The sequence below is a fragment of the Rana temporaria genome, chromosome 3, assembly GCF_905171775.1.
Source record: "Rana temporaria chromosome 3, aRanTem1.1, whole genome shotgun sequence".
Taxonomy (NCBI): domain Eukaryota; kingdom Metazoa; phylum Chordata; class Amphibia; order Anura; family Ranidae; genus Rana; species Rana temporaria.
This window is the reverse complement of record NC_053491.1, coordinates 284,029,082-284,047,192: the sequence shown is the minus strand read 5'-3', so window position 1 is coordinate 284,047,192 and position 18,111 is coordinate 284,029,082. Positions and strand designations below refer to the sequence as shown.

Sequence of the window (18,111 nt, the reverse complement as noted above, 5' to 3'; positions counted from 1 at the left end):
CTGTACCTTTTTTTTAACTTCCTTTTTTACATCAGGTGCTTGGTAGCTGGTGTTGATCCAAGCCTGATTATTTTTTATGAAGGTCAGTCGATCTACCGAGTTGGTGGAGAGGCTCACCCTGTGATCGGTCACAAAGCCTCCAGCAGCACTGAATGTGCGTTCTGAAAGAACGCTGGATGCAGGACAAGCCAGTAGCTCAATTGCGTACTGTGCAAGCTCTGGCCAGTGATCCATCCTCAAGACCCAGTAAGCCAGAGGATTTTCGGTGGGGAAGGTGTCCAAGTCTGATCTTGCCCCTAGGTATTCGCACACTATGTAAAACAGACGCTGGCGATGGTTGCTGGAACCGGTCATACCTTGGGGCTGCAGACTAAAAAATTGTCTGAACGCATCGCTCAGACGGCCACCTTCTCCACCGCTCCTTCTGTGACTCACCGAAGCCTCAGCAACACGTTGTCCAGGACCAGGATTTGGTAACCCCCCAGTCTCTGGGAACGCGTTGCACAGACCTTTCTGCAAGGCCTCCCGAAGATGTTTCATCTTCTGCTCCCTCTGCGACGGCAAGATAAGGTCCGCAACCTTACCCTTGTAACGTGGATCAAGGAGAGTTGCCAGCCAGTAATGATCCCTCTCCTTGATACCACGAATACGAGGATCCTTACGCAGGCTTTGCAGGATCAGGGAGGCCATGCAGCGTAGGTTTGCTGAGGCATTCGGGGCAGAGTCCTCTGGGTCACTGAGGACGACAGGCAGGGCCGCCATCAGGAATTATGGGGCCCCTTACACAGCTTCAGGCATGGGCCCCCTGGAGAAGAGAACCGGGGGGGGGGTGCTGCCGCCTGAAATTGAGAAGCGGGGAGGCTGCCACGAATTGAGAAGCGGGGGGGGGGCCTTAAAAAAGGGGGGTAGCCATCCGGGGCCCTGGGGACCTCTGGCTGGACCCTTTAATAAAAAGAAAAAAAGAAAAAAAAATATATAAAAAATATATATTTAAATGTATTTATTTTTAAAAGGGGGGGTTGCCATCTGGGGCCCTGGGGACCTCTGGGCCCTTTAATAATAATAAAATATATATATATATATATACACACACAAATTTTTATTTTTAGAAAAAGAAATTACAAAAAAAAGAGGGTTGCCATCCGAGACCTCTGGGCTCTTTAATAAAAAAAAAATAAACCTCTGGGCCCTTTAATAAAAAATAAATGAATAAAAAATTATAAAAAAATAAAAATAAACATTTATAAAAAAAAAAAGGGGGGGTTGCCATCTAGGGCCCTGGGGACATCTGGGCCCTTTAATAAAAAAAAGGGGGTTTGCCATATATATAAGAAATAAAATAATATAAAAAAGAAATATTTTTTTTTATAAAAAAAGGGGGGTTGCCATCTGGGGCCCCCTGGGCCCTTTAATAATAACAACAATAATAATAATAATAATAATAATAATAATAAAATAATATATATATAAATATAAAAAATAAAAGAAATTAAAAAATATATTAAAAAAATATATTTTTTTTATAAAAAAGGGGGGTTGTCTTCCAGGGCCCTGGGGATCTCCGGGCCCTTGGGGACCTCCGGACCCCTAAAAAAAAAATTGGCCCTTTAATAAAAAATAAAATAAAAATATATTAAAAAATATATATATATTTTTTTATAAAAAATAAATAAAACAAAGGGGGGTTGCCATCTGGGGCCCTATGGGCCTCCGGGCCCCTGGCAACTACCGGACCCCTAAAAAAATAAAATACAAAAAATTTTTAATTTTTTTTTTAAAGGGGGTAGCCATTCGGGCCCCTTACAGGTGTACTGCCTGTACCCCCCTGATGGCGGCCCTGACGACAGGATCCGCAGCCACCTCATCCCAGTCACGTAAAAGTCCATGGGTTCCTTGGGACTGTAATTGATCCCTTGAAGACTGCTTCTGCTGATGCTGAGTGCTAGGCTCCACCTCCATGCTGCTGATACAATTCTCCTCCTCCTCGTCCTCTTCCTGTGTGCTAGGCGGGCAAACAGGACCACTGTCTGGATAAAGGGGGCCTCTGTTCTGCCTCAAGGGCCTGTCCATTATTCCACGTAGCGTGTGCTCCAACATGTGAATAAGAGGGACAGTCTCACTGATGCATGCACTGTCACTGCTCACCATCCTCGTGGCCTCCTCAAATGGTGACAGGACAGTGCATGCATCCCTGATCAAGGCCCACTGGCGTGGGGAAAAACCCAAGCTCCCCTTAACCAGTTCTGCAGCCATATTGGCAGAGATACTCATTGATGGCCCTCTGCTGCGTGTGCAGCCGCTGCAGCATGGCCAACGTAGAGTTCCACCTGGTGGGCATGTCACAGATTAGGCGGTTCTTGGGCAGGTTGTATTCCCTTTGGAGGTCTGTCAGCCGAGCACTGGCATTATATGACAAAATGTCCCTCCATACACCAGGCATTCCCAGCAGTCTCTCATTACATCAGGCTTTTCCAGCGGAGTCCCTTCTTACATCAGGCGTTCCCAGCGGAGTCCCTCCTTACATCAGGCATTCCCAGCGGAGTCCCTCTTTACATCAGACATTGTCAGCAGAGTCCTCCCTTCCTTACACCAGGCATCCCCCAATGGAGGCCCCCCTTTCCTTACATCAGGCATTTCCAGCAGTGGAGACTCTCTCCGCCGCCATTACTAAACAGAGTGGGACAGAGTGGGACAAAGTAGCTGGGTGGCTGCCAATAGCAATTGAGCTGTGGCGCCGCCCACCTCCCGCCCCTTCCCACATCAGGTCACAGACAGATGCCATAGCTCAAATTCTTTTGGCAGACACCCAGCTTCTTGTTTGTTGTGGTCTTTGGGAGAATGGAGGCTGGTGGAGACATTGTGGGAATGGCGAAATCTTCGGAAAAGGGTCTAAATCACGGGAATGTCCCTGGAAATTCGGGACAGTTGGTAAGTATGTTAATCTACCTATCCTGGTCTAAGGCATCACGTTGATGAGGACTCAAATTGAGGAACAGGTGGTGGAGCAGGTAAGAGTAGTGGTGACCCACAGCCCAGTTAACTTTGCAGTGCCCTCTGTGTTGGGTATGAACTTTTGAAAGACCTGGACTTGTTTTCCAAATATGAACATTCCGGCAGGCAGGCCTGAGGCTGCAGCCTGTGAATGGTGTGGCTGAGTGCTCCAGGCCTATGAGGCTCAGTGTAGGGTAGCCATGAAACAACCAGAGCAAGTAGAGGTGGTCTATACACACCATAAAAAACAAAAGTTACTCTTGGCACCTCTGCAAGATGTGGTTTTGTCACTCCCTGTTGGGGGCCACTGTTATGGTAGAACCCTGCAAGGTCTCCATGATGTCAGTGGAGTGGCTGGTGGGTTTTACCTTGTCCAATGTCCACTGGGGAAGAGTCAACTCATCAACTTGGGAATAAAACCAATCTGAATGCCCAGGCACACTACCTTGGCTGATCTTTACGTGGTACCTCATCACTGCATCTCTGAGGCCCAACCAGGGGTGGAAGCTGTATGTGTCCCTCTACAGGCAGCTATGGCATCCTGGGAGGAGACACAATAAACATCACTACTGGAACATGGACTTTCACTTCAAAGATTTTTCCCTACCCCAACAGAGACTGCTTTATCAGCTGCTGGAAAAACACTGGTTAGTGTTTGCCACCAGTCTAGAGGATTATGGGTTCACCAAAGCCATTAACCACCGAATTCACACAGGGGACACAACACCCATCCAGGAATGGTACTGTCACATACTCCCAGCACTGTACAGGGAGATCAAGGAATTGCTACAGGCTGTAGTGATCTGGGAAAACTGTAGATTAAGTTAAGGATGAGGATGCTTAAATTGAAGGAGACAAGCAGGGCATAGTATGTTTATCTAGGAACGAGCGGATATCCTCCTGTGAAGGATGGACTTTAGACGAATAAACATCTGGAATAAAATGCTTAAAGACATCTATAATGGCTTGAGTGGAGTAACATGGTGCACCCTGCGCATCAGCCACTGCCACTATATGTAAGGACGATTGTTGTGATTTGGGCAGCAATGCTAACATATGTCCCGTGTTTTATCCTTCCTCAAAATGTCTCTGTTGGAAGAAAAATCTCTTGTTCTCCGCTAGCTGTATGGACAAGTCCCTAAGCATGGATTGAGCTGCCAACAATGACCTTTTAGAATCGTCAGTGGGGTCAGCAACATATCTTGCCTCTGAGCGCCGTAGAATGTCCGGTAATGCACTGCGAGATCGCAGTGCATTGCTGTATGATGATTGGCCAAAGCATGCACCTGACCTGTATGCTTTGGACAATCCCAGTGCCCTCTTAGAGAGCCTTAATTGGACAAAGGCAGGGTGCCTTTGACCAATCATGGCTTAGGGGAATTAAGTCCACACCCCACACTATATAAGGCTGCCTACACGAGACATAGCATGATTTAGATTAAGCAGGCAGGTTATTCAGTTGGCTGCAGTGTACAGTATTTGATATGTATACAGAAGTCAGTCTAGTGTGTGTGTATATATGTGTGTGTGTATATATATATATATATATATATATATATATATATTATTTCTGCTTCCAGTGTAGCCTATATCTACAATGCAATCGTGGTGTACTTTTTATAATATACTTCAGGCGGTGTATTTATAAATATATATATATATATATATATATATATATATATATATATATATATATATATACACTGTTGTAGCATTCTCCGCGTTCGGTTTCGTTTGTTAAAACAATAATGAAAATACCCAAAATTCGGACGAAAATGCATTCGGACAAAAACAAATGCACATGTCTAATATTTACTGCACTTTGAATTTGTCGCTGCGGATGTGCCTGCCATGAGCTCCGTGACGTGCCTGCGGGACCCGCGGACTCGATGTCCGCCGGTGTCCTGTGATCGGGTGACAGAGCTGCAGAACGGGGAGAGTGTAAACAAGCATCTCCCCGTTCTGCCCAGTGAAACTGATTGTATGCTCCCTCTCATCTGGAGCAGCAATCAGTGACGTGTCACTCATAGCCACACCCCCTAACAGTTAGAATCACTCCCTAGGACACACTTACCCCTTCCTAGCCCTCTAGTGGTTAACCCCTTCACTGCCAGTCACATTTACACAGTAATCAATGCATTTTTATAGCACTGATCGCTGTATAAATGTGAGTAGTTCCAAACTAGTGCCAAAAGTGTCCAATGTGTCCACCATAATGTCGCAGTCATGATAAAAATTGCTGATCGCTGCCATTACTAGCTAACATTTTTTTTTATAAAAATGCCATACAACTTTCCCCTATTTTGTAGATGATATAATGTTTGCGCAAACCAAACGCTTATTGCAATTTATTTTTATTTTAATTTTTTTAACCAAAAATATGTAGAAGAATACGTATCGGCCTAAACTGAGGAATTTTTTTTTTTTATATATATTTTTGGGGGCAAAAAATAAAAAACGCAAATGCCACCAAAAGAAAGCTCTATTTGTGGGAAAAAAAGGACGTAAATTTTGTTTGGGAGCCACGTCGCACAACCGTGCAATTGTCAGTTAAAGCGACGCAGTGCAGAATCACAAAAAGGGGCCTGATCATTTGGCAGCCAAATGGTCCGGGGCTGAAGTGGTTAATAGAGCATCAGTTTTGCAGGCATATGAAGTTTCTTTATAAGTAAAGTGGACAACAAAGGAAAATCCCATTCTATAGGATATGCGATGCTGTAGATGTGGTTTCATTGCTTTACGTTTAATGAGTGTTTGTTGAGACAGATCTTGGAAAATTTGGTATTTATAACCCTGGAATGTAAGGGATTCTTCATTGCGAGTAGGGATGAGCTAAACTCGAACATTGGCTGTTCACCCGTTCGCCAAACAGTGAACAATTTGGGGTGTTCGTGGCAAATTCGAAAAGCCGTGGAACACCCTTTAAAAGTCTATGGGTATAATCAAAAGTGCTCATTTTAAAGGCTAATATGCAAGTTATTGTGATAACTCGGAAAAAGGTCTGGTATGGATTTTTGGGGGGGAACCCCAGGCCATTTTTTTTTTAATTTTGGTGCGGGGTTCCCCTTATAATCCATACCAGACCTGAAGGGCCTGATATAGTTTTTTATTTTTTATTTTGGTTTGGGGTTCTCCTTAATATTCATACCAGGGCCTGGTAATGGACTAAGGGGGGAACCCATGCTGTTCTTTTTTCCAATTACTTTTATCTGTATTGCCGGGACCTGACAATTCATTATAGCCGCGAGTAGTTTTCAATAATTTTTTTTCCTTTTAGAAATGTCATTTTGTGCAGGGACTTTTCTAAGCACGGGAAACATGCGCTACTTTACAGGTATACTGTAGACACCCCCCAGGTACGAAATTTAAAGGAATATTTCCCTTTTATTGTTTCACTTTAAGCATTATTAAAATCACTGCTCCCGAAAAAGCGTCCGTTTTTAAAACTTTTTTTGCATTGATACATGTCCCCTGGCGCAGGACCCGGGTTGCCAAACATTTTTTATGACAATAACTTGCATATTAGCCTTTAAAATTTGCACTTTTGATTTCTCCCATAGACTTTTAAAGGGTGTTCCGCGTCTTTTCGAAATTGCCACGAAAACCCCAAAATGTTCGCTATTTCTGCTGGCTCGCATGGTTGAGAATTTAGCTACTAGTTTATTACTGTTTCCTCCTATTGTACCAAGTTCTTTACTATTACATACCCTCCCTTTTTCATGCTGTTGTACACAGGCCCCTTGGGGTGGATCAGTGTTGCACCCCTGCTCTATCATGCCTGGTGGCCTAATGGATGTGCCCAGGCCTAAAGCCAACTTTTCTTTGTAACCATGTCCTAATTGCTTTGTTAATTAGGTAATTCCTAGTTTGATTTTAAAGCGGAGTTCCGGCCACAAATTGAAAAAAAAAAACTTTTTAAATATAAATACCCCTGTAATACACAAGCTTAATGTATTCTACTACAGTTAGTCTGTAAACTAAGGTCCGTTTTGTTAGGTTGTTACAGCATTTAGACACTTATAAAATAGAAATTGACTGGGGCCATCTTAAGTGTGGGCATCATGAAGCCAGACTGTATGACTTCCTGGATTTCAGCCTCGCACATGCTCAGTGCTGTACAAGCAGTGTAATGGTTTCAGATCAGGTTTCAATAGCAATGGGAGTGCCAGAGGAAGTTACCGCCTCTTATCTTTGCAAACCTCCCCTCCCCCTCCCCTCCCCTCCTCCTTCCAGGAACCAGTAAATATAATAAATAATTTGTTCCTGTGCAGATATATCTACATAACAAGATGATATATATCTCTTGTTATATATGTGGTGTGTATACATATACCAGACATGTGCACTGTCAATAAATTCATTTTGTTAGTGCGGTGATGTTAGTGCGGTGATGTTAGTGCGGTGATGTTAGTGCGGTGATGTTAGTGCTGCGATGTTGGTGCTGCGATGTTAGTGCTGCGATGTTAGTGCTGCGATGTTAGTGCAGTGATGTTAGTGCTGTGATGTTAGTGCTGTGATGTTAGTGCAGTGACGTTAGTGCGGTGATGTTAGTGCGGTGACATTAGTGCGGTGACGTTAGTGCTGTGATGTTAGTGCTGTGATGTTAGTGCTGTGATGTTAGTGCTGTGATGTTAGTGCGGTGACATTAGTGCTGTGATGTTAGTGCTGTGATGTTAGTGCTGTGATGGTGCGGTGATGTTAGTGCGGTGATGTTAGTGCTGTGATGTTAGTGCTGTGATGTTAGTGCGGTGACATTAGTGCGGTGATGCTAGTGCGGTGGTGATGTTAGTGCGGTGACATTAGTGCGGTGACATTAGTGCTGTGATGTTAGTGCGGTGATGTTAGTGCTGCGATGTTAGTGCTGCGATGTTAGTGCTGCGATGTTAGTGCTGCGATGTTAGTGCGGTGATGTTAGTGCGGTGATGTTAGTGCGGTGATGTTAGTGCGGTGATGTTAGTGCTGTGATGTTAGTGCTGTGATGTTAGTGCGGTGATGTTAGTGCGGTGGTGACATTAGTGCGGTGACATTAGTGCTGTGATGTTAGTGCTGTGATGTTAGTGCGGTGATGTTAGTGCTGCGATGTTAGTGCTGCGATGTTAGTGCTGCGATGTTAGTGCTGCGATGTTAGTGCGGTGATGTTAGTGCGGTGATGTTAGTGCGGTGATGTTAGTGCGGTGACATTAGTGCGGTGATGTTAGTGCGGTGGTGATGTTAGTGCGGTGACATTAGTGCTGTGATGTTAGTGCGGTGATGTTAGTGCGGTGATGTTAGTGCGGTGATGTTAGTGCTGTGATGTTAGTGCTGTGATGTTAGTGCGGTGACAGTGCGGTGACAGTGCGGTGATGTTAGTGCGGTGACAGTGCGGTGATGTTAGTGCGGTGACAGTGCGGTGATGTTAGTGCGGTGACAGTGCGGTGATGTTAGTGCGGTGACAGTGCGGTGATGTTAGTGCGGTGACAGTGCGGTGACAGTGCGGTGCTGTTAGTGCGGTGACAGTGCGGTGACAGTGCGGTGATGTTAGTGCGGTGACAGTGCGGTGATGTTAGTGCGGTGACAGTGCGGTGATGTTAGTGCGGTGACATTAGTGCGGTGATGTTAGTGCTGCGATGTTAGTGCTGCGATGTTAGTGCTGCGATGTTAGTGCTGTGACATTAGTGCGGTGATGTTAGTGTGGTGACATTAGTGCGGTGATGTTAGTGCTGTGATGTTAGTGCTGTGATGTTAGTGCTGTGATGTTAGTGCGGTGACAGTGCGGTGACAGTGCGGTGATGTTAGTGCGGTGACAGTGCGGTGACAGTGCGGTGATGTTAGTGCGGTGACAGTGCGGTGATGTTAGTGCGGTGACAGTGCGGTGATGTTAGTGGGGTGACAGTGCGGTGATGTTAGTGCGGTGACAGTGCGGTGACAGTGTGGTGATGTTAGTGCGGTGACAGTGTGGTGATGTTAGTGCGGTGATGTTAGTGCGGTGACAGTGCGGTGACGGTGCGGTGACAGTGCGGTGACAGTGCGGTGATGTTAGTGCGGTGACAGTGCGGTGACAGTGCGGTGACAGTGCGGTGACAGTGCGGTGACAGTGCGGTGATGTTAGTGCGGTGACAGTGCGGTGACAGTGCGGTGATGTTAGTGCGGTGACAGTGCGGTGACAGTGCGGTGACGGTGCGGTGACGGTGCGGTGACAGTGCGGTGACAGTGCGGTGATGTTAGTGCGGTGACAGTGCGGTGACAGTGCGGTGACGGTGCGGTGACAGTGCGGTGATGTTAGTGCGGTGACAGTGCGGTGACAGTGCGGTGATGTTAGTGCGGTGACAGTGCGGTGACAGTGCGGTGATGTTAGTGCGGTGACAGTGCGGTGACAGTGCGGTGATGTTAGTGCGGTGACAGTGCGGTGACAGTGCGGTGACATTATGTGCAGAGTGGGGGGAGGTACAGATGATCAGGCATACAGAGCGGATCTCTGATTGGTCTGTATGTGAGTACAGTGATCATAGTACAGCCACGCCTCCCTGCACTAGACTTGTAACACACAGTGCAGAGCGATGTTTCTATGTACAGGGAGGCGGGGCTGTACAGGGAGGCGGGGCTGTACTATGCTCGGTGCTCTCACATACAGATCTATCAGACAGTGAGACTCACTCTCTCTGCCTGATGATCTGTATCTCCGTGCATCGGAGACAGATGGCAGGTGGGCGGGTGGTGGAGGGAGGAGGACGGGGGCGGCGGTGACGGACGGGTGGAGGAGCTAGGACGGGGGCGGTGCTAGGACGGGGGCGGTGCTAGGACGGGTGGAGGAGCTAGGACGGGGGAGGAGTTGGAGAGGGAGAAGAGGAAGGACACCACCTCTATGGGCGGCACTGCCCTCCCTCCCTCCCGCCCCCCGAGATGTTCATCCACGGCTGCGATGTTCAGCCCAGCCTCCTGGGATTGAAGACACACATATCCCAGGAGGCATAGCAGCGCTGGATGCGGCGGGGGGGGGGGGCCATTCCGCCGCGGCGGGGGAATAAGAGACTCACAGATAAAAACGTGAGTTTTTAAAAGACAAAAATAAAACATCCCAAATGTATTTAAAGGGGCAGTGTAAAAACGAATGCAAAGAAGTTGTAAAATAGGGTGGAACTCCGCTTTAAGGGTTTACTTTTTTGTAATTTGAGGGCCCTTAAATCTCCTGATGAATGCAAGCACACTCCTTTTAATGTCTGTGGTGGATAAGAGCTAGGCTAGCTCTTCTGCCTCAGACACTACAAAAAAGAGATTTTTAATACAGCTTACCTGTAAAATCTTTTTCTTGGAGTACATCACGGGACACAGAGCGGCATTCATTACTATATGGGTTATATGGAGTACCTTCAGGTGTAGACACTGGCAATCTTCAAACAGGAAATGCCCCTCCCTATATAACCCCCTCCCATAGGAGGAGTACCTCAGTTTTGTAGCAAGCAGTATGCCTCCCAAAATGGTCCTCAAAAGAGGGGTGGGAGCTCTGTGTCCCGTGATGTACTCCAAGAAAAAGATTTTACAGGTAAGCTGTATTAAAAATCTCTTTTTCTTTATCGTTACATCACGGGACACAGAGCGGCATTCATTACTATATGGGATGTCCCAAAGCAATGCTTACAATGAGGGGAGGGAGAACATCTCCAAGACAAAAGGATTTAATTTAGAGATATACTCAAATCATAATAAATCCAACTTATTTGAGAAAAATAATCTTAAATTTTAAATTTAACTCAAAAAAAGAGGAGCCCCCGGAATCCGAGGGTCTCAAACTGCAGCCTGCAGCACTGCCTGCCCGAAGGCAGTATCAGTATTCCTTCTTACGTCCAACTTGTAGAATTTTGTAAACGTGTGGACAGAAGACCAGGTTGCCGCCTTGCAAACTTGAGCCATAGAGATCTGGTGGTGTGCTGCCCAGGAGGCGCCCATGGCTCTAGTAGAATGAGCCTTTAATGATACTGGAGGAGGCAACCCTTTCAAGCCGTAGGCCTGAGTGATTAATTGCTTAATCCACCTAGAAATGGTGGACTTTGCAGCTGCCTGCCCCTTCTTGGGCCCATCCGGTAGAATGAACAGCACATCTGTCTTCCGGATCTTCTTTGTAGCTTTAAGATAGGCCTTCATGGCCCTGACAATATCCAAGGTATGCAGCAACCCTTCCTTTCTGGAAGTAGGTTTAGGGAAGAAGGATGGTAATACCAAATCCTGGTTCAAATGAAAACTGGATATGACCTTCGGAAGGAAGGAAGGATGAGGGCGGAGAACGACCCTGTCCTTATGAAAAACAAGATATGGTTCCTTACAGGATAAGGCTGCCAGCTCCGAAACTCTTCTTGCGGAAACTATGGCAACCAAAAATACTAACTTCCTTGTCAGTAGAACCAAAGGAATATCAGCCAACGGCTCAAACGGTTGTTTCTGTAAACTTGACAGAACAAGATTTAAATCCCACGGACAAAGCGGGGATTTAACTGGAGGTCTAATACGTAAGACCCCTTGAAGGAAGGTTTTAACCAGCGAGTGGGTGGCCAGCGGCCGCTGAAACCACACTGACAGAGCAGAAATCTGTCCTTTGATTGTGCTTAATGCCAATCCTTTATCCACTCCTAGCTGGAGAAAACTTAATACTCTATCGATGGTAAATTTGCGAGAAAGCCATCGCTTGGACTCACACCAGCCTACATAGGCCTTCCAGACCCTGTAATAAATCACCCTAGAGACCGGTTTCCTGGCTCTGATTAGGGTAGAGATTACTTTCTGAGACAGACCTCTACCCCTGAGAATCAGGGATTCAGCTTCCAGGCCGTCAAATTTAGATGCCGTAAGGCAGGGTGGAGGATCGGACCTTGCGATAGCAGGTCTGGCCGTAGAGGAAGAGTCCAAGGGTCTCCCACTACCATCCTTAAGATTAGTGAGTACCATGCCCTTCTGGGCCATGCTGGAGCTACCAGGATGACTGGTATGTGCTCCACCCGGATCCTGCGCAGCAGGCGGGGTAGTAACTGGAGCGGGGGAAACGCATAAAGAAGTTTGAACTGATGCCAAGGGCAAACCAACGCATCGGTTCCGCAGGCCATCGGATCCCTTGAGCGGGACATGAACCTGTCTAGTTTCTTGTTGAGTCTCGATGCCATGATATCCACGTCCGGCACTCCCCATCTTTGGCAGAGTGCTTGAAAGACTTGTGGATGCAGAGACCATTCCCCCGGCCATAGAGTCTGGCGGCTTAAGAAGTCCGCCTGAAAGTTGTCCACTCCGGGAATGAATATTGCCGATATGCAGGGCACATGAGCCTCTGCCCATAGGAGAATCAAGCTCACTTCTCTCTGAGTGGCCTGACTCCTGGTCCCCCCTTGGTGATTTATGTATGCCACTGCCGTGGCATTGTCTGATTGAATTCTCACCGGGAGCCCCTGCAATTTCGACGTCCAAGCCCTGAGGGCTAGTCGAACAGCTCTGAGCTCCAAGATGTTGATGGGTAAAAGCTTCTCTGGCTTTGTCCAAATACCTTGGCGAGTGGAACCATCCACAATCGCTCCCCAGCCCGTCAGGCTGGCGTCTGTGGTCACTATCTTCCAAGCCACTGGGCTGAAAGACCTCCCCTTCAGTAGATTCTGAGGGTCTAACCACCAACACAGACTTTGTCGGACTCTTGATGAGAGAGGCAACGGGATATCCAAGGCCTGTGGCCTTCTGCTCCATGCTGACAGGATGGCTGCCTGCAGGATGCGAGTGTGGCTCTGGGCGTATGGCACCGCCTCGAAAGTAGCCACCATCTTGCCTAGTAATCTCATACATAGGCGAATAGTCGGTTCTTTCTTGCTTAGAACCAGTAGGATTAATTCCTTGATGGCTTTGACCTTCCTCAGAGGTAGGAACACCCCTTGTTGTTCTGTGTCTAATCTCATGCCGAGATATTCCAACTGCCTTGTGGGCTGGAATGCTGACTTCTCTCGATTTAGGACCCAGCCGAACCTCTCGAGGTATTGGACCGTGAGGGCCACTGCTCGTTCCAAGCCGGGAGACGAGTGGTCTATGACTAGGAGGTCGTCCAGGTATGCTAGGATCGTGACCCCTTGGATCCTTAGCTTGGCTAGGATTGGAGCTAGAACCTTCGTGAACACCCGGGGGGCCGTAGCCAACCCAAAGGGAAGTGTCACGAATTGGAAATGACGCGAAGCCACCATAAAGCGTAGATATCTTTGATGTGGCTGATAAATTGGAACATGAAGGTAGGCATCCTTTATGTCTATGGACGCCATGAAGTCGTCCTTTTGGAGTGTGGCAGCTGCTGACCGCACGGATTCCATCCGAAATGAGCGGATTTTTAAGTATGCATTTACCATCTTTAGGTCCAAAATTGGCCTGACATCTCCATTGGGCTTTGGGATGATGAATAGGTTGGAGTAGAAACCCAGCCCCTGTTCCAGGACTGGTACCTCCACTATCACTTCCTGGGAAAGTAGATGATCTAGAGCCGACTTTAATGCGGCTCCTTTCTCCAGATCGTTTGGAATCCTCGACTCCTGGAAATGAGGAGGAGGAAACCTTAGGAATTCTAGCTTGTAGCCTGTGGCCACGGAAGACCGTACCCACTCGTCGGGAATGCTGGCTTCCCAAATCTCCGAAAAGAGTCGCAGCCTTCCCCCCACCTTCGTGGGTGGGGGCGCCCCTTCATGAGGTAGACTTGGGGGCTGGTTTTGCCGGCTTGCGAAACCACTGCCTCTTGCCCCTAACAGCCTGTCCTCTTGATCTGCTGTTGAAGCCGAAGTTTGTTCTTGCAGGAGGCCGTCGATACTGCTTGGCATTAGAGGGCCCCTGCCCAGGGGAGGACTGTCGTTTAAACGCAGGCCCCTGAACCCTCTTCTTAGTTGGCAAGAGAGTACTCTTGCCGTTTGAAATGGTCTGAATGTATTTATCTAAGTCCTCTCCGAAGAGCCGTCCTCCATGGAAGGGAAACCCTGCCAGGAGCTTCTTGCATGGGGGCTCAGCCTCCCAGCTTTTTAACCATAAGAGTCTTCTCATATGGATAAGGGATAATGATAAACGTGACGCTTGTTGGATAGAATCCTTGATTGCGTCTACCGTAAAACATATGGCTTTAGGGACATCCGAAAATTCTTCTGCCTGCTCGGCAGGAATAAGTTCAAGCATTTGTTTAAATTGATCCGATAAAGCTTGAGCGACTCCAATCGCAGCCACGGCTGGCTGTACTACTGCCCCTGCAGAAGTGAAGGAGTTCTTAAGTAGGGCTTCCAAGCGTCTATCAACTGGATCTTTGAAAACCTGTACGTTTTCTACAGGACATGTTAACGATTTGTTAACACATGAGATGGCTGCGTCTACTGCAGGAGAAGCCCATTTCTTGGAAAACTTTTCTTCCATAGGATATAAGACAGAAAATTTCTTAGGTGGAAAGAAAACCTTGTCTGGTTTGTTCCACTCTTGGAACAAGACTCCCTCTAAGAGAGGATGGATCGGAAACACAGCCCTGCTTTGAGGCGCCCTCAGTGAGCCCAAAGCTGAAACCGTCGATACCTGGAGATCTGGTACAGGCAGGTTGAATGCCTTATGGACCAAGTCCGTCAAGCCCTGAATCCACCAGCTCTCCCTCAGGGAGACTGCCCCAGACTCCTCTGTATCCGGATCTTCGATCCCTGAACCTACTTGGTCTCTGTCCAAGAGGTCGTCCAATTCCCCAGAGGAAAGGACCTCCTCTTCCGAGGGTCCGCGCACGGGTGACGGAGATCTATTCCGCTTACTACCCCGCATGGCTGCGGCTATCATTTCTCCCATGCTTCTCCGCATCTCATTTAAAGAGGCGAGTAACACCTCTTCCGTGACCACCTTAGGGTTGGGTTGACTCGCGTCAGCTCTAGCCCCAGACCCCGATGGCCCAACGGCTCCCTGTGGGGAAAGCAGCGGCATAGCTCTATCCGAGACCTCAGACTCTGCGGGGGAATCCCCACCTTTTGTACCCTCTGATCTTGATGCCATAGTACAATACCGAGGTACACCTGCTACTTATTGGTACCTGGGACTTATAATAGTTAAATGCCCAAACACCTGTTTGGGGAATAAAAAATGTTTCCTCTACCCTAGATGACACCTTTTTTTTTTTTTTTTTTTTTCAAAGAAAAACTTTTCTTCTTTTTTTTTTTTTTTTTTTTTTTTCAATCTAGGCAAGAAAAAACATTCTATCCCCCTGAGTAGTATTGCCAAAGAAAAGACTATGAGATGGAAAAGAAAACCAGCCTATTCCTAGGCTAAACCACAATCTTCTGAAGACTGTAGTATTCTTTCTGGCCACTGTGTGTCCTCAGCGCCCGTGCTTCCCTCCAGTCCTTCCTCCCTTAAGCCAGAGAAATGAATGAGCTGTGGCATCTAAGGAAGGGCCGCCCCTTCCTTTAAACCACTGACCCGCCCTTCCCCCCCAGCTAAAACGGCGCCAAATGCGTCTATAACACGTGCACGCGCACCGCGCGCGCGCCCGCGACGGGGGGTTGGGAGGAAGGGCCTCTCTGTTCCTGCAGCCGCAGGCCTGTGAACACACGAGGAGGTCAGCGTTTTGCCTGCCTTGCAGGCATGAGGGAGAGGACTGGATAGAGCATCGCCTGGAGGCTTGCAGGTAAGCATAGCTCTCTGACACACACATACACTTGTACATAAAAGGCCCCACTCACAGCTTTTACAACACTACCAGGGAGGTCACTTTTTATGGGGAACTATAACATATAGAGCCATCCTATCTTCATGATATGTGACTGGTTTGCCAGATGCAATGCATAACCTTTAGGCATGTCCCCTGTGACCTCCCAGAAAAAACTTGCTAAGAGCCAAGCCCCGCAGGTTTTTCCCCTTACTTACCTGCTCCATGCCGCAGGACTTTGCCAAGCAAGAGGTCCAATCTTCCCCCATCTCCGTGGGGATGTCTAGACCTTCAGGCCCTGGGAACCTTCTTCTTCCATGAAGGATCCACTGTCCTGGGCCCATACAGCACCCTGGCAAACAGAAAACATTAGGCGCCCCAAAGGTTTCTAAGTTCTGGGCCCAGGGTCCAGCTCTCTTAAAAAGAAAGCATTATGGGCTATACCCCAAGGGTTTGGGGTCCGGTTACTGACCACTTTAGCGCGCAGGCTTTTTTGGACAGAACCGGTAGCTCACCTAATCCCAAGGATGCGGAGGCAAGCTAAACCATGACTAACACCTAAGACACTGGCGTAAAAACTGAGGTACTCCTCCTATGGGAGGGGGTTATATAGGGAGGGGCATTTCCTGTTTGAAGATTGCCAGTGTCTACACCTGAAGGTACTCCATATAACCCATATAGTAATGAATGCCGCTCTGTGTCCCGTGATGTAACGATAAAGAAATATGTGAGACATATGCAATTCATAGTATCTTACATATTTTTTGTACACCCCTCATCTGACCTCCTGAAGGAACAAACTTTTATTCCTAGAAGCACATCAAGAATTCGGGGGCTGTCTCTTCCCCAGCCTTCAGACGTTGGATATGACAACATTACTTGTGTTTGCAGAGACAGATTATATTAATGTAACGTGTATATATGGACTGACTGCTAGTATTTGAATGCATACCAAAAAAATATTATTGATTTTTAAAAATCTGCATTGGGTGCCCCAAAAGTCTGCTTGTCACTTTTTTCTTATTTAGTGGTCTATTGATATACAGGATGTGACACCCTGTTACCTAGCCTCGCCCCATACTCAGACTCTAAAACTCCATTAGCAATCTCCTCCAGGTCCCCAGCCCATCTCCTTCTAAGGCCCAAACTGCAAATGATTGCAGATATCTTTCAGGGGCGGCAGCTGCAGGAGATTCATGGAGAGAAAAGAACCCTCTGAAAAAGCCTCCCAACATTTATCAGTTGCCCAGCCACCTTTTGGATGACTCATTTCAGGGATTGACTGGGGCATGGTCAATATTCACTGGTCATTTCACTCTCCTTGCCCAATATTTTAGAAACTTCTCCCAGAAGCAGGTGGGAAAAATCAAACACCCAGTTAGAGCTACTAACACTGCAGCTGCTGACTTTTAATAAGGAGACTTACCTGTCCTGGGTGCCCGCGATGACGGCAGCCGAAGCTGAGCAAACGCTCGGGTCTCGGCTGCCCAGCCTCCATCCTCGGTGAGGGAATCAGGAAGTGAGGCCTTGCGGCTTCACCACCTGATTCCCTACTGCGCTTTCGCGAGCCGCGCGGCGCGATGTGAATGGATGATGTCTCCTGGGACACACACAAGGTCCCAGAAGACACCGCTCCCCCATTTCACAGGAGACAGCCGAGGAGCAGAAGAAAAAAGATGAACCGCGGATCAGGAAGTAGCAGATTAGGACGATCTGCCTAGCAACAGGCACTTCAGGTATGTATACAAATAAAAAAAAAATATTAATTTCTTGGTGGAGCTCCGGTTTAAGTGAAGTCAAAAACAAATTTTTGTCTAGCAGCATAACTAGAGGAAAGTGCTAAACATATTTAGAAATTTTAATAATTGATGAATTCTAACAGTGCTGATGAAGTATCCACTAATCTGCGCCGCAGAAAAGGTACAGAACATAATTACTGTTTAGATTAGAAAGTAAAACCATGCACAAAGGCATTCCTCAACTACCAGTATGCCAGTAAGCATATAAAGAAACTGCCATGTACTATACACCCTTGCAATTAAAGCTGGTTGGTATGCAAAGTGGCAATTTAAAAAAAAAAATGTTTCTACCCTAAAATGTTAGTTTGTTTTCATTACTTTGTTTTCTGTTTACTTTTTATGTTGCTGTTTATTTACCAGAATGATGATGTTTCCACACCTGAAACAACAGAAATGAAAAGTACAGAATTTGACATGCTTTATAAGATAGAAGATGTTCCTCCATGGTATCTTTGCATTTTTCTGGGATTACAGGTACATTAAAAATGTTTCACTATAGGATAAATGCTTGCATTAAGATAACTACCAATAAAGCAAACTACTGCATAAACGAGAATGTTGAATTTAGTAATATTGTACGTACAACCTGTTTCAAACGTAACTCCAATTTAACACCCCCATGTGTGTGTGTGTATATGTGTGCGTATAATACATATATATATATATATATATATATAT

General features: G+C 46.9%; 1 protein-coding gene across 1 annotated transcript in view; it reads left to right on the top strand.

Annotated features, from left to right (window-relative positions):
- The window catches only part of SLC23A1 (solute carrier family 23 member 1), a 408,950-nt gene that overhangs the window by 57,847 nt on the left and 332,992 nt on the right, over positions 1-18,111 (top strand). Inside the window, exon 3 of the mRNA XM_040344710.1 lies at positions 17,794-17,907. Coding sequence (XP_040200644.1) covers positions 17,794-17,907 — 114 coding nt within the window. The remainder of the gene's footprint in view (positions 1-17,793; positions 17,908-18,111) is intronic.